The 25,278-nt window shown below is 60.6% G+C and overlaps 1 protein-coding gene across 1 annotated transcript; it reads right to left on the bottom strand.

Moving 5' to 3' along the window:
* LOC122547015 (complement C1q tumor necrosis factor-related protein 3-like) lies at positions 1 to 25,278 on the bottom strand. The gene is made up of 4 exons (XM_087980763.1): positions 25,135 to 25,278; positions 22,881 to 22,961; positions 20,326 to 20,431; positions 1 to 1,648 (listed from the first exon to the last, which is right to left on the bottom strand). The coding sequence occupies exons 1-4, from the start codon at positions 25,150 to 25,152 to the stop codon at positions 1,251 to 1,253; spliced, it is 603 nt and encodes a 200-aa protein (XP_087836889.1). The 5' UTR covers positions 25,153 to 25,278; the 3' UTR covers positions 1 to 1,250.

Genomic DNA, 25,278 nt, shown 5'->3' with positions numbered 1-25,278 from the left:
TTGGCTTCTTCAGCTTTTTATTAACATCAAAGCCGTGACCTGCCTCACATTAGTTACAGAATGGACGCGATGTTAACAATAAAAATAAAAGTGGTCATTCAGATATGAGATCAAAGCACCCAGGGCCACACAGAGAGAGGACTGAAGGGGGAGAGTGGGATTAGACAGGGTGGGATATTAAAGGGAGTGGGGAGTGAGAGGGGAGAGTGGGATTAGACTGGGTGGGATATTAAAGGGAGTGGGGAGTGAGAGGGGAGAGTGGGATTAGACTGGGTGGGATATTAAAGGGAGTGGGGAGTGAGAGGGGAGAGTGGGATTAGACTGGGTGGGATATTAAAGGGAGTGGGGAGTGAGGGGGAGAGTGGGATTAGACTGGGTGGGATATTAAAGGGAGGGGGGAGTGAGGGAGAGAGTGGGATTAGACTGGGTGGGATATTAAAGGGAGTGGGGAGTGAGAGGGGAGAGTGGGATTAGACTGGGTGGGATATTAAAGGGAGTGGGGAGTGAGGGGGAGAGTGGGATTAGACTGGGTGGGATATTAAAGGGAGGGGGGAGTGAGGGAGAGAGTGGGATTAGACTGGGTGGGATATTAAAGGGAGTGGGGAGTGAGGGAGAGAGTGGGATTAGACTGGGTGGGATATTAAAGGGAGCGGGGAGTGAGGGGGAGAGTGGGATTAGACTGGGTGGGATATTAAAGGGAGTGAGGGGGAGAGTGGGATTAGACTGGGTGGGATATTCAAGGGAGTGGGGAGTGAGGGGGAGAGTGGGATTAGACTGGGTGGGATATTAAAGGGAGCAGGGAGTGAGGGGGAGAGTGGGATTAGACTGGGTGGGATATTAAAGGGAGTGGGGAGTGAGGGGGAGAGTGGGATTAGACTGGGTCGGATATTAAAGGGAGTGGGGAGTGAGGGGGAGAGTGGGATTAGACTGGGTGGGATATTAAAGGGAGCGGGGAGTGAGGGGGAGAGTGGGATTAGACTGGGTGGGATATTAAAGGCAGTGGGGAGTGAGGGGGGAGAGTGGGATTAGACTGGGTGGGATATTAAAGGCAGTGGGGAGTGAGGGGGGAGAGTGGGATTAGACTGGGTGGGATATTAAAGGGAGTGGGGAGTGAGGGGGAGAGTGGGATTAGACTGGGTGGGATATTAAAGGGAGCAGGGAGTGAGGGGGGAGAGTGGGATTAGACTGGGTGGGATATGATTGGGAATGTTGGCGGATGTTGGACTGCTCGGGGCGGTATTCCGACGTTCCTACGCAGCTGCGAGCAGCAGGCCCTGGAAACTGATGGCTCTCTGTTCAGTCCAGACCCCACCCTGCTCCAGGGTGACCCAGACCTTGTCTCCCGAGTTGAGGGAGAGGATGGCAGACCTGGACGCTGTCTGTGCTTGCTCTGCCTTCAGGATGCTGTGGATGTAATTCACCCATTTCTGATTGACCACGAGGTGCATCGCTGTGTTCTCCGAGTCGGTCTTGCCCAGCAGTGAGTAGTTGAACTGGTATACTCCGGTCACAGGGGCAGAGAAGGTCCCGGTCACTGGGTCATACCCCAAACCTTGGTTCACTGTAACCTGGTCGTAGAGAATGGGTTTGTGTAACTCGGGGTCCCTCTGATCAGAAACATGGGCGTTGAAGATCACCCTCGGAACATCTGGGAAGGAAGGTCGAGGGGATGGAGTGAGTGTGGGAGAGAGGGAGCGACAGAGATGGGTGACAATTACAACAACAACCTACATTCACCCAGCACCCGCCACGACACAAATCATTTGCAGTTTCCCACATGCAGCGAATTGCACCCGTTCCCCCCACCCACTCGGAGGGGAGGGGTTTACAGAGGTCAAGGAGGGAGACTGGGACAGACACAGGAGCTCTGGGAGTGTGGGGGAGCTCAGGCCATTGCCCACCCCCCATCCACAGCCCAGTCAGGGCCAGCCCGGTCCAGCCCAGCCCAGCCCAGCCAAGCCCAGCCCAGTCCAGCCCAGGCCAGCACAGCCCAGTCTAGCCCAGCCCAGCCCAGCCCAGTGCCCAGCCCAGTCCAGCCCGGTCCAGCCCAGTGCCCAGCCCAGTCCAGCCAAGCCCAGCCAAGCCCAGCCCAGCCCAGCCCAGTCCAGCCAAGCCCAGCCCAGCCCAGCCCAGTCCAGCCCAGCCCAGCCCATCCACTCCAGCCCAGCCCACCCCAGCCCAGTCAGGCCCAGCCCAGCCCAGTCCACCCCACCCCAGCCCAGCCCAGTCCAGCCCAGCCCAGTCCACCCCAGCCCAGCCCAGCCCAGTCCACCCCAGCCCACCCCAGCCCAGTCCACCCCACCCCACCCCAGCCCAGCCCAGCCCAGTCCACCCCAGCCCAGTCAGGCTCAGTCCAGTCCAGCCCAACCCAGCCCAGCCCACCCCCGCTCAGCCCAGTCCACCCCAGCCCAGCCCAGCCCAGCCCAGTCCACCCCAGCCCAGCCCAGCCTACCCCACCCCAGCCCAGCCCAGTCCACCCCAGCCCAGCCCAGCCCAGCCCAGTCCACCCCAGCCCAGCCCAGCCTACCCCACCCCAGCCCAGCCCAGTCCACCCCAGCCCAGCCCACCCCACCCCAGCCCAGCCCAGACCACCCCAGCCCAGCCCAGTCCAGCCCAGCCCAGCCGAGCCCAGCCCAGCCTAGACCACCCCAGCCCAGCCCAGCCCAGTCCACCCCAGCCCAGCCCAGCCCAGTCCACCCCAGCCCAGCCCAGTCCAGCCCAGCCCACCCCAGCCCAGCCCAGTCCAGCCCAGACCACCCCAGCCCAGCCCAGTCCAGCCCAGCCCAGTCCAGCCCAGCCCAGCCCAGTCCAGCCCAGCCCCTCCCAGTAGGATATTATTAAACTGGAGAGGGTTCCGGAGAGATTTCCCAGGATGTTGCCGGGAATGGGAGGGTTGGAGTTATAACGAAAGGCTGGATAGGCTGGGAGTTTTATCCCCGGAGCGTCGGAGGCTGAGGGGTGACCTTATAGAGGTTTATACAATCATGAGGGGGACAGAGAGGGTGAATGGTGGGTGTCTATTCCCCCAGGGTGGGGGGGATTTGAAGACCAGGGGGGCACGTGTTTAAGGGGAGAGGAGAGAGATTTAAAAAAGACACGAGGGGCAACTGTTTTCCCCAGAGGGTGGAATGACCTTCCTCAGGAAGGTGGGGGGGGGGGAACAGTTACAACGTTTAAAAGGGATTTGGGTAAGGACATGGACAGGAAAGGGTTGGAGGGAGATGGGCCAGGAGCAGGCGGGGGGGGAGGGGACTGGGTTAGTTTGGGGATTAGGGTCAGAACGGGCTGGATGGGCTGAAGGGCCTGTTTCCATGCTGTGGGACCCGATGAGGGTCGGGGGGGTGGGGGGGGGGATGGTACACACTGCTGTTACTGAGGGTCGGTGGGGGGAGGGAGGGGATGGTACACACTGCTGTTACTGAGGGTCGGTGGGGGGGGGGGATGGTACACACTGCTGTTACTGAGGGTCGGTGGGGGGGAGGGAGGGGATGGTACACACTGCTGTTACTGAGGGTCGGTGGGGGGGAGGGAGGGGATGGTACACACTGCTGTTACTGAGGGTCGGTGGGGGGGAGGGAGGGGAAGGTACACACTGCTGTTACTGAGGGTCGGTGGGGGGGGAGGGGATGGTACACACTGCTGTTACTGAGGGTCGGTGGGGGGGAGGGTGGGGATGGTACACACTGCTGTTACTGAGGGTCGGTGGGGGGGAGGGAGGGGATGGTACACACTGCTGTTACTGAGGGTCGGTGGGGTGAGGGAGGGGATGGTACACACTGCTGTTACTGAGGGTCGGTGGGGGGAGGGAGGGGATGGTACACACTGCTGTTACTGAGGGTCGGTGGGGGGAGGGAGGGAGGGGATGGTACACACTGCTGTTACTGAGGGTCGGTGGGGGGAGGGAGGGGATGGTACACACTGCTGTTACTGAGGGTCGGTGGGGGGGGAGGGGATGGTACACACTGATGTTACTGAGGGTCGGTGGGGGGGAGGGTGGGGATGGTACACACTGCTGTTACTGAGGGTCGGTGGGGGGGAGGGAGGGGATGGTACACACTGCTGTTACTGAGGGTCGGTGGGGTGAGGGAGGGGATGGTACACACTGCTGTTACTGAGGGTCGGTGGGGGGAGGGAGGGGATGGTACACACTGCTGTTACTGAGGGTCGGTGGGGGGAGGGAGGGAGGGGATGGTACACACTGCTGTTACTGAGGGTCGGTGGGGGGGGGGGATGGTACACACTGCTGTTACTGAGCGTCGGTGGGGGGGAGGGAGGGGACGGTACACACTGCTGTTACTGAGGGTCGGGGGTGGGGGGAGGGAGGGGATTGTACACACTGCTGTTACTGAGGGTCGGTTGGGGGGAGAGGGAGGGGATGGTACACACTGCTGTTACTGAGGGTCGGTTGGGGGGGAGGGAGGGGATGGTACACACTGCTGTTACTGAGGGTCGGTGGGGGGAGGGAGGGGATGGTACACACTGCTGTTACTGAGGGTCGGTGGGGGGGGGGGATGGTACACACTGCTGTTACTGAGGGTCGGTGGGGGGGGAGGGAGGGGATGGTACACACTGCTGTTACTGAGGGTCGGGGGAGGGAGGGGATGGTACACACTGCTGTTACTGAGGGTCGGGGGAGGGAGGGGATGGTACACACTGCTGTTACTGAGGGTCGGTGGGGGGGGAGGGAGGGGATGGTACACACTGCTGTTACTGAGGGTCGGTGGGGGGGTGGGAGGGGATGGTACACACTGCTGTTACTGAGGGTCGGTGGGGGAGGGAGGGGATGGTACACACTGCTGTTACTGAGGGTCGGTGGGGGGAGGGAGGGGATGGTACACACTGCTGTTACTGAGGGTCGGTGGGGGGGGAGGGAGGGGATGGTACACACTGCTGTTACTGAGGGTCGGTGGGGGGGAGGGAGGGGATGGTACACACTGCTGTTACTGAGGGTCGGTGGGGGGGGGAGGGAGGGTATGGTACACACTACTGTTACTGAGCGTCGGTGGGGGGAGGGAGTGGAAGGTACACACTGCTGTTACTGAGCGTCGGTGGGGGGAGGGAGGGGATGGTACACACTGCTGTTACTGAGGGTCGGTGGGGGGAGGGAGGGGATGGTACACACTGCTGTTACTGAGGGTTGGTGGGGGGAGGGAGGGGATGGTACACACTGCTGTTACTGAGCGTCAGTGGGGGGAGGGAGGGGATGGTACACACTGCTGTTACTGAGCGTCGGTCGGGGGGGGAGGGAGGGGATGGTACACACTGCTGTTACTGAGGTTCGGTGGGGGGGGAGGGGATGGTACACACTGCTGTTACTGAGCGTCGGTGGGGGGAGGGAGGGGATGGTACACACTGCTGTTACTGAGGGTCGGTGGGGGGAGGGAGGGGATGGTACACACTGCTGTTACTGAGCGTCGGTGGGGGGGGGGAAGGGATGGTACACACTGCTGTTACTGAGGGTCGGTGGGGGGTGGGAGGGGATGGTACACACTGCTGTTACTGAGGGTCGGTGGGGGGTGGGAGGGGATGGTACACACTGCTGTTACTGAGGGTCGGTGGGGGGGAGGGAGGGGATGGTACACACTGCTGTTACTGAGGGTCGGTGGGGGGGGTGTGGGGGGAGGGGATGGTACACACTGCTGTTACTGAGCGTCGGTGGGGGGAGGGAGGGGATGGTACACACTGCTGTTACTGAGGGTCGGTGGGGGGGAGGGAGGGGATGGTACACACTGCTGTTACTGAGGGTCGGTGGGGGGGAGGGAGGGGATGGTACTCACTGCTGTTACTGAGGGTCGGTGGGGGGAGGGAGGGGATGGTACACACTGCTGTTACTGAGGGTCGGTGGGGGGAGGGAGGGGATGGTACACACTGCTGTTACTGAGGGTCGGTGGGGGGAGGGAGGGGATGGTACACACTGCTGTTACTGAGCGTCGGTGGAGGCAGGGAAGGGATGGTACACACTGCTGTTACTGAGGGTCGGTGGGGGGGGAGGGAGGGGATGGTACACACTGCTGTTACTGAGGGTCGGTGGGGGGAGGGAGGGGATGGTACACACTGCTGTTACTGAGCGTCGGTGGGGTGGAGGGAGGGGATGGTACACACTGCTGTTACTGAGGGTCGGTGTGGGGAGGGAGGGGATGGTACACACTGCTGTTACTGAGGGTCGGTGGGGGGGAGGGAGGGGTTGGTACACACTGCTGTTACTGAGGGTCGGTGGGGGGGAGGGAGGGGATGGTACACACTGCTGTTACTGAGCGTCGGTGGGGGGAGGGAGGGAGGGGATGGTACACACTGCTGTTACTGAGGGTCGGTGGGGGGAGGGAGGGGATGGTACACACTGCTGTTGCTGAGGGTCGGTGGGGGGGGGAGGGGATGGTACACACTGCTGTTACTGAGGGTCGGTGGGGGGGGGAGGGAGGGGATGGTACACACTGCTGTTACTGAGGGTCGGTGGGGGGAGGGAGGGGATGGTACACACTGCTGTTACTGAGGGTCGGTGGGGGGGAGGGAGGGGATGGTACACACTGCTGTTACTGAGGGTCAGTGGGGGGGGGAGGGGATGGTACACACTGCTGTTACTGAGGGTCGGTGGGGGGGAGGGAGGGGATGGTACACACTGCTGTTACTGAGGGTCGGTGGGGGGAGGGAGGGGATGGTACACACTGCTGTTACTGAGCGTCAGTGGGGGGAGGGAGGGAATGGTACACACTGCTGTTACTGAGCGTCGGTCGGGGGGGGAGGGAGGGGATGGTACAAACTGCTGTTACTGAGGTTCGGTGGGGGGGGAGGGGATGGTACACACTGCTGTTACTGAGCGTCGGTGGGGGGAGGGAGGGGATGGTACACACTGCTGTTACTGAGGGTCGGTGGGGGGAGGGAGGGGATGGTACACACTGCTGTTACTGAGGGTCGGTGGGGGGAGGGAGGGGATGGTACACACTGCTGTTACTGAGGGTCGGTGGGGGGGGTGGGAGGGGATGGTACACATTGCTGTTACTGAGGGTCGGTGGGGGGAGGGAGGGGATGGTACACACTGCTGTTACTGAGCGTCGGTTGGGGGAGGGAGGGGATGGTACACACTGCTGTTACTGAGGGTCGGTGGGGGGAGGGAGGGGATGGTACACACTGCTGTTACTGAGGGTCGGTGGGGGGGAGGGAGGGGATGGTACACACTGCTGTTACTGAGGGTCGGTGGGGGGAAGGGAGGGGATGGTACACACTGCTGTTACTGAGGGTCGGTGGGGGGGAGGGAGGGGATGGTACACACTGCTGTTACTGAGGGTCGGTGGGGGGGAGGGAGGGGATGGTACACACTGCTGTTACTGAGGGTCGTTGGGAGGGAGGGAGGGGATGGTACACACTGCTGTTACTGAGGGTCGGTGGGGGGAAGGGAGGGGATGGTACACACTGCTGTTACTGAGGGTCGGTGGGGGGGAGGGAGGGGATGGTACACACTGCTGTTACTGAGGGTCGGTGGGGGGAGGGAGGGGATGGTACACACTGCTGTTACTGAGGGTCGGTGGGGGGAGGGAGGGGATGGTACACACTGCTGTTACTGAGCGTCGGTGGGGTGGAGGGAGGGGATGGTACACACTGCTGTTACTGAGGGTCGGTGTGGGGAGGGAGGGGATGGTACACACTGCTGTTACTGAGGGTCGGTGGGGGGGAGGGAGGGGTTGGTACACACTGCTGTTACTGTGGGTCGGTGGGGGGGAGGGAGGGGATGGTACACACTGCTGTTACTGAGCGTCGGTGGGGTGGAGGGAGGGGATGGTACACACTGCTGTTACTGAGGGTCGGTGTGGGGAGGGAGGGGATGGTACACACTGCTGTTACTGAGGGTCGGTGGGGAGGAGGGGATGGTACACACTGCTGTTACTGAGGGTCGGTGGGGGGGAGGGAGGGGTTGGTACACACTGCTGTTACTGAGGGTCGGTGGGGGGGAGGGAGGGGATGGTACACACTGCTGTTACTGAGGGTCGGTGGGGGGAGGGAGGGAGGGGATGGTACACACTGCTGTTACTGAGCGTCGGTGGTGGGGGGGGAGGGGATGGTACACACTGCTGTTACTGAGGGTCGGTGGGGGGAGGGAGGGAGGGGATGGTACACACTGCTGTTTGGAGCGTCGGTGGGGGGAGGGAGGGGATGGTACACACTGCTGTTACTGAGGGTCGGTGGGGGGAGGGAGGGAGGGGATGGTACACACTGCTGTTACTGAGGGTCGGTGGGGGGAGGGAGGGAGGGGATGGTACACACTGCTGTTACTGAGGGTCGGTGGGGGGAGGGAGGGAGGGGATGGTACACACTGCTGTTACTGAGGGTCGGTGGGGGGAGGGAGGGAGGGGATGGTACACACTGCTGTTTGGAGCGTCGGTGGGGGGAGGGAGGGGATGGTACACACTGCTGTTACTGAGCGTCGGTGGGGGGAGGGAGGGAGGGGATGGTACACACTGCTGTTACTGAGCGTCGGTGGTGGGGGGGGAGGGGATGGTACACACTGCTGTTACTGAGGGTCGGTGGGGGAGGGAGGGGATGGTACACACTGCTGTTACTGAGCGTCGGTGTGGGGAGGGAGGGGATGGTACACACTGCTGTTATTGAGCGTCGGTGGGGGGGGGGGGTGGAGGGGATGGTACACACTGCTGCTACTGAGGGTCGGTGTGGGGAGGGAGGGGATGGTACACACTGCTGTTACTGAGCGTCGGTGGGGGAGGGAGGGGATGGTACACACTGCTGTTACTGAGGGTTGGTGGGGGGGGGGAGGGAGGGGATGGTACACACTGCTGTTACTGAGGGTCGGTGGGGGGAGGGAGGGGATGGTACACACTGCTGTTACTGAGGGTCGGTGGGGGGGGAGGGAGGGGATGGTACACACTGCTGTTACTGAGGGTCGGTGGGGGAGGGAGGGACTGGTACACACTGCTGTTACTGAGGGTCGGTGGGGGGAGGGAGGGGATGGTACACACTGCTGTTACTGAGGGTCGGGGGGGAGGGAGGGGATGGTACACACTGCTGTTACTGAGCGTCGGTGGGGGAGGGAGGGAGGGGATGGTACACACTGCTGTTAATGAGGGTCGGTGGGGGGAGGGAGGGGATGGTACACACTGCTGTTACTGAGCGTCGGTGGGGGGGGAAGGGGATGGTACACACTGCTGTTACTGAGGGTCGGTGGGGGGGAGGGAGGGGATGGTACACACTGCTGTTACTGAGGGTCGGTGGGGGAGGAGGGGATGGTACACACTGCTGTTACTGAGGGTCGGTGGGGGAGGAGGGGATGGTACACACTGCTGTTACTGAGGGTCGGTGGGTGGGGAGGGAGGGGATGGTACACACTGCTGTTACTGAGGGTCGGTGGGGGGAAGAGGGAGGGGATGGTACACACTGCTGTTACTGAGGGTCGGTGGGGGGAGGGAGGGGATGGTACACACTGCTGTTACTGAGCGTCGGTGGGGTGGAGGGAGGGGATGGTACACACTGCTGTTACTGAGGGTCGGTGTGGGGAGGGAGGGGATGGTACACACTGCTGTTACTGAGGGTCGGTGGGGGGGAGGGAGGGGTTGGTACACACTGCTGTTACTGAGGGTCGGTGGGGGGGAGGGAGGGGATGGTACACACTGCTGTTACTGAGCGTCGGTGGGGGGAGGGAGGGAGGGGATGGTACACACTGCTGTTACTGAGGGTCGGTGGGGGGAGGGAGGGGATGGTACACACTGCTGTTACTGAGGGTCGGTGGGGGGGGGAGGGGATGGTACACACTGCTGTTACTGAGGGTCGGTGGGGGGGGGAGGGAGGGGATGGTACACACTGCTGTTACTGAGGGTCGGTGGGGGGAGGGAGGGGATGGTACACACTGCTGTTACTGAGGGTCGGTGGGGGGGAGGGAGGGGATGGTACACACTGCTGTTACTGAGGGTCAGTGGGGGGGGGAGGGGATGGTACACACTGCTGTTACTGAGGGTCGGTGGGGGGGAGGGAGGGGATGGTACACACTGCTGTTACTGAGGGTCGGTGGGGGGAGGGAGGGGATGGTACACACTGCTGTTACTGAGCGTCAGTGGGGGGAGGGAGGGAATGGTACACACTGCTGTTACTGAGCGTCGGTCGGGGGGGGAGGGAGGGGATGGTACAAACTGCTGTTACTGAGGTTCGGTGGGGGGGGAGGGGATGGTACACACTGCTGTTACTGAGGGTCGGTGGGGGGAAGAGGGAGGGGATGGTACACACTGCTGTTACTGAGGGTCGGTGTGGGGAGGGAGGGGATGGTACACACTGCTGTTACTGAGGGTCGGTGGGGGGGAGGGAGGGGTTGGTACACACTGCTGTTACTGTGGGTCGGTGGGGGGGAGGGAGGGGATGGTACACACTGCTGTTACTGAGCGTCGGTGGGGTGGAGGGAGGGGATGGTACACACTGCTGTTACTGAGGGTCGGTGTGGGGAGGGAGGGGATGGTACACACTGCTGTTACTGAGGGTCGGTGGGGAGGAGGGGATGGTACACACTGCTGTTACTGAGGGTCGGTGGGGGGGAGGGAGGGGTTGGTACACACTGCTGTTACTGAGGGTCGGTGGGGGGGAGGGAGGGGATGGTACACACTGCTGTTACTGAGGGTCGGTGGGGGGAGGGAGGGAGGGGATGGTACACACTGCTGTTACTGAGCGTCGGTGGTGGGGGGGGAGGGGATGGTACACACTGCTGTTACTGAGGGTCGGTGGGGGGAGGGAGGGAGGGGATGGTACACACTGCTGTTTGGAGCGTCGGTGGGGGGAGGGAGGGGATGGTACACACTGCTGTTACTGAGGGTCGGTGGGGGGGAGGGAGGGGATGGTACACACTGCTGTTACTGAGCGTCGGTGGGGGGAGGGAGGGAGGGGATGGTACACACTGCTGTTACTGAGCGTCGGTGGTGGGGGGGGAGGGGATGGTACACACTGCTGTTACTGAGGGTCGGTGGGGGAGGGAGGGGATGGTACACACTGCTGTTACTGAGCGTCGGTGTGGGGAGGGAGGGGATGGTACACACTGCTGTTATTGAGCGTCGGTGGGGGGGGGGGGTGGAGGGGATGGTACACACTGCTGCTACTGAGGGTCGGTGTGGGGAGGGAGGGGATGGTACACACTGCTGTTACTGAGCGTCGGTGGGGGAGGGAGGGGATGGTACACACTGCTGTTACTGAGGGTTGGTGGGGGGGGGGAGGGAGGGGATGGTACACACTGCTGTTACTGAGGGTCGGTGGGGGGAGGGAGGGGATGGTACACACTGCTGTTACTGAGGGTCGGTGGGGGGGGAGGGAGGGGATGGTACACACTGCTGTTACTGAGGGTCGGTGGGGGAGGGAGGGACTGGTACACACTGCTGTTACTGAGGGTCGGTGGGGGGAGGGAGGGGATGGTACACACTGCTGTTACTGAGGGTCGGGGGGGAGGGAGGGGATGGTACACACTGCTGTTACTGAGCGTCGGTGGGGGAGGGAGGGAGGGGATGGTACACACTGCTGTTAATGAGGGTCGGTGGGGGGAGGGAGGGGATGGTACACACTGCTGTTACTGAGCGTCGGTGGGGGGGGAAGGGGATGGTACACACTGCTGTTACTGAGGGTCGGTGGGGGGGAGGGAGGGGATGGTACACACTGCTGTTACTGAGGGTCGGTGGGGGAGGAGGGGATGGTACACACTGCTGTTACTGAGGGTCGGTGGGGGAGGAGGGGATGGTACACACTGCTGTTACTGAGGGTCGGTGGGTGGGGAGGGAGGGGATGGTACACACTGCTGTTACTGAGGGTCGGTGGGGGGAAGAGGGAGGGGATGGTACACACTGCTGTTACTGAGGGTCGGTGGGGGGAGGGAGGGGATGGTACACACTGCTGTTACTGAGCGTCGGTGGGGTGGAGGGAGGGGATGGTACACACTGCTGTTACTGAGGGTCGGTGTGGGGAGGGAGGGGATGGTACACACTGCTGTTACTGAGGGTCGGTGGGGGGGAGGGAGGGGTTGGTACACACTGCTGTTACTGAGGGTCGGTGGGGGGGAGGGAGGGGATGGTACACACTGCTGTTACTGAGCGTCGGTGGGGGGAGGGAGGGAGGGGATGGTACACACTGCTGTTACTGAGGGTCGGTGGGGGGAGGGAGGGGATGGTACACACTGCTGTTACTGAGGGTCGGTGGGGGGGGGAGGGGATGGTACACACTGCTGTTACTGAGGGTCGGTGGGGGGGGGAGGGAGGGGATGGTACACACTGCTGTTACTGAGGGTCGGTGGGGGGAGGGAGGGGATGGTACACACTGCTGTTACTGAGGGTCGGTGGGGGGGAGGGAGGGGATGGTACACACTGCTGTTACTGAGGGTCAGTGGGGGGGGGAGGGGATGGTACACACTGCTGTTACTGAGGGTCGGTGGGGGGGAGGGAGGGGATGGTACACACTGCTGTTACTGAGGGTCGGTGGGGGGAGGGAGGGGATGGTACACACTGCTGTTACTGAGCGTCAGTGGGGGGAGGGAGGGAATGGTACACACTGCTGTTACTGAGCGTCGGTCGGGGGGGGAGGGAGGGGATGGTACAAACTGCTGTTACTGAGGTTCGGTGGGGGGGGAGGGGATGGTACACACTGCTGTTACTGAGCGTCGGTGGGGGGAGGGAGGGGATGGTACACACTGCTGTTACTGAGGGTCGGTGGGGGGAGGGAGGGGATGGTACACACTGCTGTTACTGAGGGTCGGTGGGGGGAGGGAGGGGATGGTACACACTGCTGTTACTGAGGGTCGGTGGGGGGGTGGGAGGGGATGGTACACATTGCTGTTACTGAGGGTCGGTGGGGGGAGGGAGGGGATGGTACACACTGCTGTTACTGAGCGTCGGTTGGGGGAGGGAGGGGATGGTACACACTGCTGTTACTGAGGGTCGGTGGGGGGAAGGGAGGGGATGGTACACACTGCTGTTACTGAGGGTCGGTGGGGGGGAGGGAGGGGATGGTACACACTGCTGTTACTGAGCGTCGGTGGGGGGAGGGAGGGAGGGGATGGTACACACTGCTGTTACTGAGCGTCGGTGGTGGGGGGGGAGGGGATGGTACACACTGCTGTTACTGAGGGTCGGTGGGGGAGGGAGGGGATGGTACACACTGCTGTTACTGAGCGTCGGTGTGGGGAGGGAGGGGATGGTACACACTGCTGTTATTGAGCGTCGGTGGGGGGGGGGTGGAGGGGATGGTACACACTGCTGCTACTGAGGGTCGGTGTGGGGAGGGAGGGGATGGTACACACTGCTGTTACTGAGCGTCGGTGGGGGAGGGAGGGGATGGTACACACTGCTGTTACTGAGGGTTGGTGGGGGGGGGGAGGGAGGGGATGGTACACACTGCTGTTACTGAGGGTCGGTGGGGGGAGGGAGGGGATGGTACACACTGCTGTTACTGAGGGTCGGTGGGGGGGGAGGGAGGGGATGGTACACACTGCTGTTACTGAGGGTCGGTGGGGGAGGGAGGGACTGGTACACACTGCTGTTACTGAGGGTCGGTGGGGGGAGGGAGGGGATGGTACACACTGCTGTTACTGAGGGTCGGGGGGGAGGGAGGGGATGGTACACACTGCTGTTACTGAGCGTCGGTGGGGGAGGGAGGGAGGGGATGGTACACACTGCTGTTAATGAGGGTCGGTGGGGGGAGGGAGGGGATGGTACACACTGCTGTTACTGAGCGTCGGTGGGGGGGGAAGGGGATGGTACACACTGCTGTTACTGAGGGTCGGTGGGGGGGAGGGAGGGGATGGTACACACTGCTGTTACTGAGGGTCGGTGGGGGAGGAGGGGATGGTACACACTGCTGTTACTGAGGGTCGGTGGGGGAGGAGGGGATGGTACACACTGCTGTTACTGAGGGTCGGTGGGTGGGGAGGGAGGGGATGGTACACACTGCTGTTACTGAGGGTCGGTGGGGGGAAGAGGGAGGGGATGGTACACTCTGCTGTTACTGAGGGTCGGTGGGGGGAGGGAGGGGATGGTACACACTGCTGTTACTGAGCGTCGGTGGGGTGGAGGGAGGGGATGGTACACACTGCTGTTACTGAGGGTCGGTGTGGGGAGGGAGGGGATGGTACACACTGCTGTTACTGAGGGTCGGTGGGGGGGAGGGAGGGGTTGGTACACACTGCTGTTACTGAGGGTCGGTGGGGGGGAGGGAGGGGATGGTACACACTGCTGTTACTGAGCGTCGGTGGGGGGAGGGAGGGAGGGGATGGTACACACTGCTGTTACTGAGGGTCGGTGGGGGGAGGGAGGGGATGGTACACACTGCTGTTACTGAGGGTCGGTGGGGGGGGGAGGGGATGGTACACACTGCTGTTACTGAGGGTCGGTGGGGGGGGGAGGGAGGGGATGGTACACACTGCTGTTACTGAGGGTCGGTGGGGGGAGGGAGGGGATGGTACACACTGCTGTTACTGAGGGTCGGTGGGGGGGAGGGAGGGGATGGTACACACTGCTGTTACTGAGGGTCAGTGGGGGGGGGAGGGGATGGTACACACTGCTGTTACTGAGGGTCGGTGGGGGGGAGGGAGGGGATGGTACACACTGCTGTTACTGAGGGTCGGTGGGGGGAGGGAGGGGATGGTACACACTGCTGTTACTGAGCGTCAGTGGGGGGAGGGAGGGAATGGTACACACTGCTGTTACTGAGCGTCGGTCGGGGGGGGAGGGAGGGGATGGTACAAACTGCTGTTACTGAGGTTCGGTGGGGGGGGAGGGGATGGTACACACTGCTGTTACTGAGCGTCGGTGGGGGGAGGGAGGGGATGGTACACACTGCTGTTACTGAGGGTCGGTGGGGGGAGGGAGGGGATGGTACACACTGCTGTTACTGAGGGTCGGTGGGGGGAGGGAGGGGATGGTACACACTGCTGTTACTGAGGGTCGGTGGGGGGGTGGGAGGGGATGGTACACATTGCTGTTACTGAGGGTCGGTGGGGGGAGGGAGGGGATGGTACACACTGCTGTTACTGAGGTTCGGTGGGGGGGGAGGGGATGGTACACACTGCTGTTACTGAGCGTCGGTGGGGGGAGGGAGGGGATGGTACACACTGCTGTTACTGAGGGTCGGTGGGGGGAGGGAGGGGATGGTACACACTGCTGTTACTGAGGGTCGGTGGGGGGAGGGAGGGGATGGTACACACTGCTGTTACTGAGGGTCGGTGGGGGGAGGGAGGGGATGGTACACACTGCTGTTACTGAGGGTCGGTGGGGGGGTGGGAGGGGATGGTACACATTGCTGTTACTGAGGGTCGGTGGGGGGAGGGAGGGGATGGTACACACTGCTGTTACTGAGGGTCGGTGGGGGGAAGGGAGGGGATGGTACACACTGCTGTTACTGAGGGTCGGTGGGGGGGAGGGAGGGGATGGTACACACTGCTGTTACTGAGGGTCGGTGGGGGGAGGGAGGGGATGGTACACACTGCTGTTACTGAGGGTCGGTGGGGGGAGGGAGGGGATGGTACACACTGCTGTTACTGAGCGTCGGTGGGGTGGAGGGAGGGGATGGTACACACTGCTGTTACTGAGGGTCGGTGTGGGGAGGGAGGGGATGGTACACACTGCTGTTACTGAGGGTCGGTGGGGGGGAGGGAGGGGTTGGTACACACTGCTGTTACTGTGGGTCGGTGGGGGGGAGGGAGGGGATGGTACACACTGCTGTTACTGAGCGTCGGTGGGGTGGAGGGAGGGGATGGTACACACTGCTGTTACTGAGGGTCGGTGTGGGGAGGGAGGGGATGGTACACACTGCTGTTACTGAGGGTCGGTGGGGAGGAGGGGATGGTACACACTGCTGTTACTGAGGGTCGGTGGGGGGGAGGGAGGGGTTGGTACACACTGCTGTTACTGAGGGTCGGTGGGGGGGAGGGAGGGGATGGTACACACTGCTGTTACTGAGGGTCGGTGGGGGGAGGGAGGGAGGGGATGGTACACACTGCTGTTACTGAGCGTCGGTGGTGGGGGGGGAGGGGATGGTACACACTGCTGTTACTGAGGGTCGGTGGGGGGAGGGAGGGAGGGGATGGTACACACTGCTGTTTGGAGCGTCGGTGGGGGGAGGGAGGGGATGGTACACACTGCTGTTACTGAGGGTCGGTGGGGGGGAGGGAGGGGATGGTACACACTGCTGTTACTGAGCGTCGGTGGGGGGAGGGAGGGAGGGGATGGTACACACTGCTGTTACTGAGCGTCGGTGGTGGGGGGGGAGGGGATGGTACACACTGCTGTTACTGAGGGTCGGTGGGGGAGGGAGGGGATGGTACACACTGCTGTTACTGAGCGTCGGTGTGGGGAGGGAGGGGATGGTACACACTGCTGTTATTGAGCGTCGGTGGGGGGGGGGGTGGAGGGGATGGTACACACTGCTGCTACTGAGGGTCGGTGTGGGGAGGGAGGGGATGGTACACACTGCTGTTACTGAGCGTCGGTGGGGGAGGGAGGGGATGGTACACACTGCTGTTACTGAGGGTTGGTGGGGGGGGGGAGGGAGGGGATGGTACACACTGCTGTTACTGAGGGTCGGTGGGGGGAGGGAGGGGATGGTACACACTGCTGTTACTGAGGGTCGGTGGGGGGGGAGGGAGGGGATGGTACACACTGCTGTTGCTGAGGGTCGGTGGGGGAGGGAGGGACTGGTACACACTGCTGTTACTGAGGGTCGGTGGGGGGAGGGAGGGGATGGTACACACTGCTGTTACTGAGGGTCGGGGGGGAGGGAGGGGATGGTACACACTGCTGTTACTGAGCGTCGGTGGGGGAGGGAGGGAGGGGATGGTACACACTGCTGTTAATGAGGGTCGGTGGGGGGAGGGAGGGGATGGTACACACTGCTGTTACTGAGCGTCGGTGGGGGGGGAAGGGGATGGTACACACTGCTGTTACTGAGGGTCGGTGGGGGGGAGGGAGGGGATGGTACACACTGCTGTTACTGAGGGTCGGTGGGGGAGGAGGGGATGGTACACACTGCTGTTACTGAGGGTCGGTGGGGGAGGAGGGGATGGTACACACTGCTGGGTTGATGTGGTGGGTCCTGGTGAGTTTCTGCTCGATGGTAACCCCCAGGATGTTGGGAATTGGGGAGGGGTCAGGGATGGGAACACCGTTGAATGTCTATGGAAAGGTTGTTAGAGTGTGTCTTGTTGGTGATGATCATAGACTGACCCTGGTGGAACTCTGAGTCCTCTCAATGGTCTCGGGTTACTGAACAGCCATTCCTCCCTTACCCACCTACCATTGCCTTAGGAAGCTTGGGTGAGCAATATTATGGCCCCCCCTGCCCCCAAATGCCTGGTAACGATCTTCCAGAGGTACTGTCACATCTCCATTGGAGGATAAGACCTAGGAGCAGCAGTAGGCCATTCAGCCCATCGAATCTGATACACTTCTCAATGAGATTGTGGCTGATCTGATCATCCTGCCCTTTCCCCCCCCCCCCCCACCCCGGGTTAAAAGGCTGTCTCCCCTCTGCCTTGGACACCCTCAGTGCCCCAACCTTGACAGAGGTCTGTGGTAAAGAACATGGAACAGTACAGCACAGTGCAGGCCCTTCGGCCCCTCGGTGTTGTGCCAGCCTTTTATCCTTCTCTATGGTCAGACTAACCTCCATCCCCTTCATTGTAATGTAATCCAGGGGCCTATCCACGAGTCGCTTTAATGTCCCTAATGTCTCTGACTCTCCTCCCCCCCCCCGCTGACAGTGTATCCCATCCACCCCCCCCACTCTCTGTGTAAAGACCCTCCCTCTGACATCTCCCCGAAACCTTCCTCCAATCACCTTAACATTCTGCCCCCCCCCCCCCCGGTGATAGACATTCCCACCCTGGGGAAAGGTCTCTGGTTATCCACTCTGTCCCTGTCTCTCATCATCTTGTAGACCTCTATCAAGTCCCCTCTCACCTTCCTTCACCCCAATGTGAAAAGCCCTCGCTCCCTCCACCTTTCCCCATCAGACACACCCTCCGATCCAGGCAGCATCCTGGGAGATCCCCTCTGCACCCTCTCTAAACCTTCCACATCCTTCCTATAATGAGGTGTCCAGAACTGGACACAATATTCCAAGTGGGGTCTAACCAGGGCTGTGTAGAGCTGCTGCAGAACCTCGCGGCTCTTAAACTCAATCCCCCGCTAATGAAAGCCAACACACCGTCCACCTTCTGAACAACCCTATCCACCTGGGGGGCAACTTTGAGGGATCTATGGACATGGACCCCAAGATCCCTCTGTCCTCCACACTGCCAAGAATCCTGCCTTTATCCCAGTATTCTGTAATCTCCCCCTTGGAGAGGGAATAGATTCCTCTGTCTCTGTCTTCAGTGGGCTGACCCCTTACTCTGAGATGGTGCCTGTCTGGGTCCCAGACTCTCCCTCACAAAGGGGAGTTCACCTTCTCCACATCTCTCCCCCTACACCACCATCCATCCCCCGAACCGACCCCGAGAATCTGGTACATTCCAATAAAGTCACCTTTCATTCTGCTGAACTCCAAGTTCAGGGGCAGGACATCAACCTGTCAATCCTGGCCAGGCGCTAATCCCTGGGCGCGACCTCCCTCAGGCAGACTGAACAATGGGAGAGGGTCAGGGGGATGATACAGGGTCCTAATGGATATCCCTGGTCCTGTGCTCAAACCATTTGGCCGGGACACTGCGAGAGCCTGCCTCACAACTCCCAGGCATGGAGAAAGGTTAGTTCTAGATGAAAGTGATGGAGGGGAGACATAGACAGGTGCTTGATTGTCAAGGGGATCAAGGGTTACGGGGAGTTGGGGGAGAATGGGGTTGAGAAACCTGTCAGGCAGGAGAAAGTGAGGACTGCAGATGCTGGAGATCAGAGCTTAAAAATGTGTTGCTGGAAAAGCGCAGCAGGTCAGGCACTTTACCACCACCTTCCACCCCGACCTCAAATTCACCTGGACCGTCTCAGACTCCTCCCTCCCCTTCCTAGACCTCTCCATCTCTATCTCGGGCGACCGAATCAACACGGACATCTACTACAAACCGACCGACTCCCACAGCTACCTGGACTACACCTCCTCCCATCCTGCCCCCTGTAAAAACGCCATCCCATTCTCCCAATTCCTTCGTCTCCGCCGCATCTGCTCCCAGGAGGACCAGTTCCAATACCGTACAACCCAGATGGCCTCCTTCTTCAAGGACCGCAATTTCCCCCCCGATGTGGTCGACGATGCCCTCCACCACATCTCTTCCACTTCCCACTCCTCCGCCCTTGAACCCCGCCTCTCCAACCGCCACCAGGACAGAACCCCACTGGTCCTCACCGACCACCCCACCAATCTCCATGTACAGCGCATCATCCGCCGTCATTTCCGCCACATCAAAACGGACCCCACCACCAAGGATATATTTCCCTCCCCTCCCCTATCAGCATTCCGTAAAGACCACTCCCTCCGTGACTCCCTCGTCAGATCCACACCCCCCACCAACCCAACCTCCACTCCCGGCACCTTCCCCTGCAACCACATGAGGTGCAAGACTTGCGCCCACACCTCCCCCCTCACCTCCCTCCAAGGCCCCAAAGGAAACTTCCATATCCACCACAGATTCACCTGCACCTCCACACACATCATCTATTGCATCCTCTGCACCCGATGTGGCCTCCTCTATATTGGGGAGACAGGCCGCCTACTTGTGAAACGTTTCAGAGAACACCTCTGGGACACCCGGACCAACCACCCAACCACCCTGTGGCTCAACACTTCAACTCCCCTCCCACTCCACCAAGGACATGCGGGTCCTTGGCCTCCTCCATCGCCAAACCATGGCAACACGACAGTTGGAGGAAGAGTGTCTCATCTTTCGCCTAGGAACCCTCCAACCACAAGGGATGAACTCAGATTTCTCCAGTTTTCTCATTTCCCCCCCCCCCCCACCTTGTCTCAGTCCCAACCCTCGAACTCAGCACCGCCTTCCTAACCTGCAATCTTCTTCCTGACCTCTCTGCCCCCACCCCACTCCGGCCTATCACCCTCACCTTGACCTCCTTCCACCTATTGCATTCCTAACGCCCCTCCCCCAAGTCCCTCCTCCCTACCTTTTATCTTAGCCTGCTTGGCACACCCTCCTCATTCCTGAAGAAGGGCTCATGCCCGAAACGTCGATTCTCCTGCTCCTTGGATGCTGCCCGACCTGCTGCGCTTTTCCAGCAACACATTTTTAAGTTGAGAAACCTGTCAGCCGGGACTGAATGGTGGAGCAGACTGGATGGGCTGAATGGCCTAATTTCTGCCCCTGTGTCTTATGGCGTTATCAGAGTGTTATAGAACAGAGGGCTGGTAGACCACACTTACATTTCTGGAGAACGGCCAGCTGTTTTTCCAAATCCGCGATCCTACTGCTCAGAGCACTGACTTGCTTGGATTGACGCACAGCAAGGAGTAACTCCTCGAACGTTATCTAAGATAACGATAAAAACAAAACTGGTTTCAGGCCACTTCAGAAAGAGATCCCCCCCGACAGTGCCCACTCCCTCAGCACTGACCCTCCGATAGTGCCCACTCCCTCAGCACTGACCATCCGACAGTATGGATCTCCCTCAGCACTGACCCTCCGACAGTGCGGCACTCCCTCAGCACTGACCCTCCGACAGTGCCCACTCCCTCAGCACTGACCATCCGACAGTATGGATCTCCCTCAGCACTGACCCTCCGACAGTGCGGCGCTCCCTCAGCACTGACCCTCCGACAGTGCGGCACTCCCTCAGCACTGACCCTCCGACAGTGCGGCACTCCCTCAGCACTGACCCTCCGACAGTGCGGCACTCCCTCAGCACTGACCCTCCGACAGTGCCCACTCCCTCAGCACTGACCCTCCGACAGTGCGGCACTCCCTCAGCACTGACCCTCCGACAGTGCGGCGCTCCCTCAGCACTGACCCTCCGACAGTGCGGCGCTCCCTCAGCACTGACCCTCTGACATTCCATTCCCCTCACGATCCCTCACAGTTGCTGTGTGCTGACAGTTTGTGATCAATGGGCCTGGTCACCCAGATCCCTCTTCACTGCAGCATACTCTCTCTCTCTCTCTCTCGCTCTGTCTGTATCTCTCTCTCTCTCTCTCCCTGTCTCTCTCTCTCTCTCTGTCTCTGTCTGTCTCTGTCTCTCTGTCTCTGTCTCTCTCCCTCCCTCTCTCTCTGTGTCTCTCTCTCTCTCTCTGTCTCTTTCTCTACTTTTAAAACACTCCTGACCCACACAATCAGTGAAGACTGGGGACAATATTCCATCCTCACTAACACTCAACACTGGAGCCCCCCAAGGGGGGGTGTACTCAGCCCCCTTACTGTACTCACTGTCTACCCATGACTGCGTCACCAAATACCAGACTAATGCCATTTACAAGTCGCTGATGACACCAACGTAGTCGGTCGGATCTCAGATGGTGATTAAACGGACGACAGACGGGAGATGGAAGACCTGGAAAAATGGTGCACTGAGAATAACCTCACTCTCAATGCTGGCAAAACTGAGGAACTCGTAATTGACTTTCAGCGGGGTGTTACTCATGCCCCCCCCCCCCCCCCACACATTAACAGCACAGAGGGGGGACGAGTGGAGAGGGTCAAGCTCCTGGGAGTGGTCATCCACAACAAGCTTTCTTGGACCCTTCATGTGGATGCACCGGTTACAAAGGCCCAACAACATCACTTCTTCCTCAGGCAGCTGAGGGAATTTGGCATGACGGCGAATACCCTCGCCAACTTTTATAGGTGTGCCATCGAGAGCATTCTGTCTGGATGAATCACTACCTGGTACGGCAACTGTACCGTTCAAGATCGGAGACGGTTACAGAGAGTGGTGACCTCGGCCCGGACGATCACAAAGGCCAACCTCCCATCTATAGAATCCATCTCCCAGGCCCCGCTGTCAGGGAAAGGCCGCCAGCATTCTCAAAGATCCATCCCACCCTGGCAATGTTTTCCCACAACCTCAGTGGTTAGCACTGCTGCCTCACAGCACCAGGGTCCCAGGTTCGATCCCGCCCTCAGGCGACTGTCTGTGTGGAGTTTGCACGTTCTCCCCGTGTCTGCGTGGGTTTCCTCCGGGTGCTCCGGTTTCCTCCCACAGTCCAAAGATGTGCAGGTCCGGGTGGATTGGTCACGCTAAATTGCCCGTAGTGTTAGGCGCATTAGACGGAGGGGAATGGGACTGGGTGGGTTACTCTTCGGAGGGTCGGTGTGGACTGGTTGGGCCGAAGGGCCTGTTTCCACACTGTAGGGGAATCTAATCGACCGTCGGGGAGATGGTACAGAGGCCTGAACACACGCACCAGCCGGTTTCGAAACAGTTTCTACCCCACTGTTGTTAGAATACTGAATGGACTCTCAAACTCTGAACATTCCCCTGTACCTGTGTTTTTGATTTTGCTGCTGTTTACCAATTATTTACTATCTATGCTACTTAACTCTGTGATCTGTCTGTATTGCTCGCAAGACAAAACTTTTCACTGTGTCTCGGTACACGGGACAATAAATTCAATTCAATTCAAAACATTGTCTTGTTTCTCTGTCCTTCTTGCTCAACTGGACAAGCTCCTGGTCTTTCAGAGTGTCCCAGTCAGACAGATCACTCACATTCACTCACCAAACAGCATCAGCTCCCGAGAAACGGGCTGATTCCACTAGATCCCCCTGACCTAGTGGGAGTGGGGTGGGGGGACAGGAAGCAGTCCCTGGGATCTCCCCTTCTGTCCTGGTCTGGACCACACGGATCTCCTGCTTGGACATCCAGAGGGACAGTGTGTGTAGTCACTGACCCTGGACACAGCATTTCCAGTAGCAGAGCCAGAGAGTGGTTGCAGGAGGGGGGAAGGGGGGTTACACCATGATCCAGGTTGCAGCAGCCACTTACCTCCGAGAGGCCTGTACAATTCCCAGAGGGTGGGGACGTTCGGCTAAAGGCGTGACAAGGAATCACAAACAGCCACATCACCTGATTCAGATCAGAGGAACATAACACAGTGTCACAGCAGCTCTACAAACAGACAGAGAGACCCAGACAATGTCCCCATCACAGTCCAACCCTCAGCACTGACCCCCCGACAGTGCCCACTCCCTCAGCACTGACCCCCCGACAGTGCCCACTTCCTCAGCACTGACCCTCCGACAGTGCCCACTCCCTCAGCACTGACCCTCCGACATTGCGGCACTCCCTCAGCACTGACCCCCCGACAGTGCCCACTCCCTCAGCACTGACCCCCCGACAGTGCCCACTCCCTCAGCACTGACCCTCAGACAGTGCCCAACCCTCAGCACTGACCCCCCGACATTGCGGCACTCCCTCAGCACTGACCCCCCGACAGTGCGGCACTCCCTCAGCACTGACCCCCCGACAGTGCCCACTCCCTCAGCACTGACCCTCAGACAGTGCCCAACCCTCAGAACTGACCCCCCGACAGTGCCCACTCCCTCAGCACTGACCCTCCGACAGTGCCCACTCACTCAGCACTGACCCTCCGACAGTGCCCACTCCCTCAGCACTGACCCTCTGACAGTGCGGCACTCCCTCAGCACTGACCCTCCGACAGTGCCCACTCCCTCAGCACTGACCCTCCGACAGTGCGACACTCCCTCAGCACTGACCCTCCGACAGTGCCCACTCCCTCAGCACTGACCCTCTGACAGTGCCCTCTCCCTCAGCACTGACCCTCCGACAGTGCCCTCTCCCTCAGCACTGACCCTCCGACAGAGCGGCACTCCCTCAGCACTGACCCTCCGACAGTGCCCACTCCCTCAGCACTGACCCTCCGACAGTGCCCACTCCCTCAGTCCTGACCCTCCGACAGTGCCCACTCCCTCAGCACTGACCCTCCGACAGTGCCCACTCCCTCAGCACTGACCCTCCGACAGTGCCCACTTCCTCAGCACTGACCCTCCGACAGTGCCCACTCCCTCAGCACTGACCCTCCGACAGTGCCCACTCCCTCAGCACTGACCCTCCGACAGTGCCCACTTCCTCAGCACTGACCCTCCGACAGTGCCCACTCCCTCAGCACTGACCCTCCGACAGTGCCCACTCCCTCAGCACTGACCCTCCAACAGTGCCCTCTCCCTCAGCACTGACCCTCCGACAGTGCCCACTCCCTCAGCACTGACCCTCCGACAGAGCGGCACTCCCTCAGCACTGACCCTCCGACAGTGCCTACTCCCTCAGCACTGACCCTCCAACAGTGCCCACTCCCTCAGCACTGACCCTCCGACAGTGCCCACTCCCTCAGCACTGACCCTCCGACAGTGCCCACTCCCTCAGCACTGACCCTCCGACAGTGCCTACTCCCTCAGCACTGACCCTCCGACAGTGCCCACTCCCTCAGCACTGACCCTCCAACAGTGCCCTCTCCCTCAGCACTGACCCTCCGACAGTGCCCACTCCCTCAGCACTGACCCTCCGACAGTGCCTACTCCCTCAGCACTGACCCTCCGACAGTGCCCACTTCCTCAGCACTGACCCTCCGACAGTGCCCACTCCCTCAGCACTGACCCTCCGACAGTGCCCACTCCCTCAGCACTGACCCTCCAACAGTGCCTACTCCCTCAGCACTGACCCTCCGACAGTGCCCACTTCCTCAGCACTGACCCTCCGACAGTGCCCACTTCCTCAGCACTGACCCTCCGACAGTGCCCACTCCCTCAGCACTGACCCTCCGACAGTGCCCACTCCCTCAGCACTGACCCTCCAACAGTGCCCTCTCCCTCAGCACTGACCCTCCGACAGTGCCCACTCCCTCAGCACTGACCCTCCGACAGTGCCCACTCCCTCAGCACTGACCCTCCGACAGTGCCCACTCCCTCAGCACTGACCCTCCGACAGTGCCCACTCCCTCAGCACTGACCCTCTGACAGTGCCCACTCCCTCAGCACTGACCCTCCGACAGTGCTCTCTCCCTCAGCACTGACCGTCCGACAGTGCCCGCTCCCTGAGCACTGACCCTCTGACAGTGCTCACTCCCTCAGCACTGACCCTCCGACAGTGCCCACTCCCCCAGCACTGACCCTCCGACAGTGAGGCGCTCCCTCTGCACTGACCCTCTGACAGAGTGGCACTCCCTCAAACAGGCTCCCTCAGGCGTCAGGATCATTGGTTACCATTTGAACAGAGTTGTTACCTTCCTGATATCCGCCATTGTTTTAGCAAGAGCCTGAGATGTGGTTGTGACAGAGAGTCTCTCTCCTTGGGCCTGTCTGTCTCGTTCTGTCTCTCTGGGTGTTGTCTTGTGAGTATTTCATCAGAAGGCAGGAAATGGGAACCA

The sequence above is a fragment of the Chiloscyllium plagiosum genome, unplaced genomic scaffold, assembly GCF_037043375.1.
Source record: "Chiloscyllium plagiosum isolate Xiang-an unplaced genomic scaffold, Cpla_swu_hap1 HiC_scaffold_38, whole genome shotgun sequence".
NCBI classification, from domain to species: domain Eukaryota; kingdom Metazoa; phylum Chordata; class Chondrichthyes; order Orectolobiformes; family Hemiscylliidae; genus Chiloscyllium; species Chiloscyllium plagiosum.
This window is presented reverse-complemented; position numbering and strand designations above follow the sequence as displayed.

Coding starts and splice junctions, on each gene's coding strand:
- LOC122547015 (XM_087980763.1), bottom strand. Junction 20,432..22,880: donor ATTGTACAGGCCTCTCGGAG/GTAAGTGGCTGC, acceptor TCGTTATCTTAG/ATAACGTTCGAGGAGTTACT. Junction 1,649..20,325: donor GCTGGCCGTTCTCCAGAAAT/GTAAGTGTGGTC, acceptor CTTCCTTCCCAG/ATGTTCCGAGGGTGATCTTC.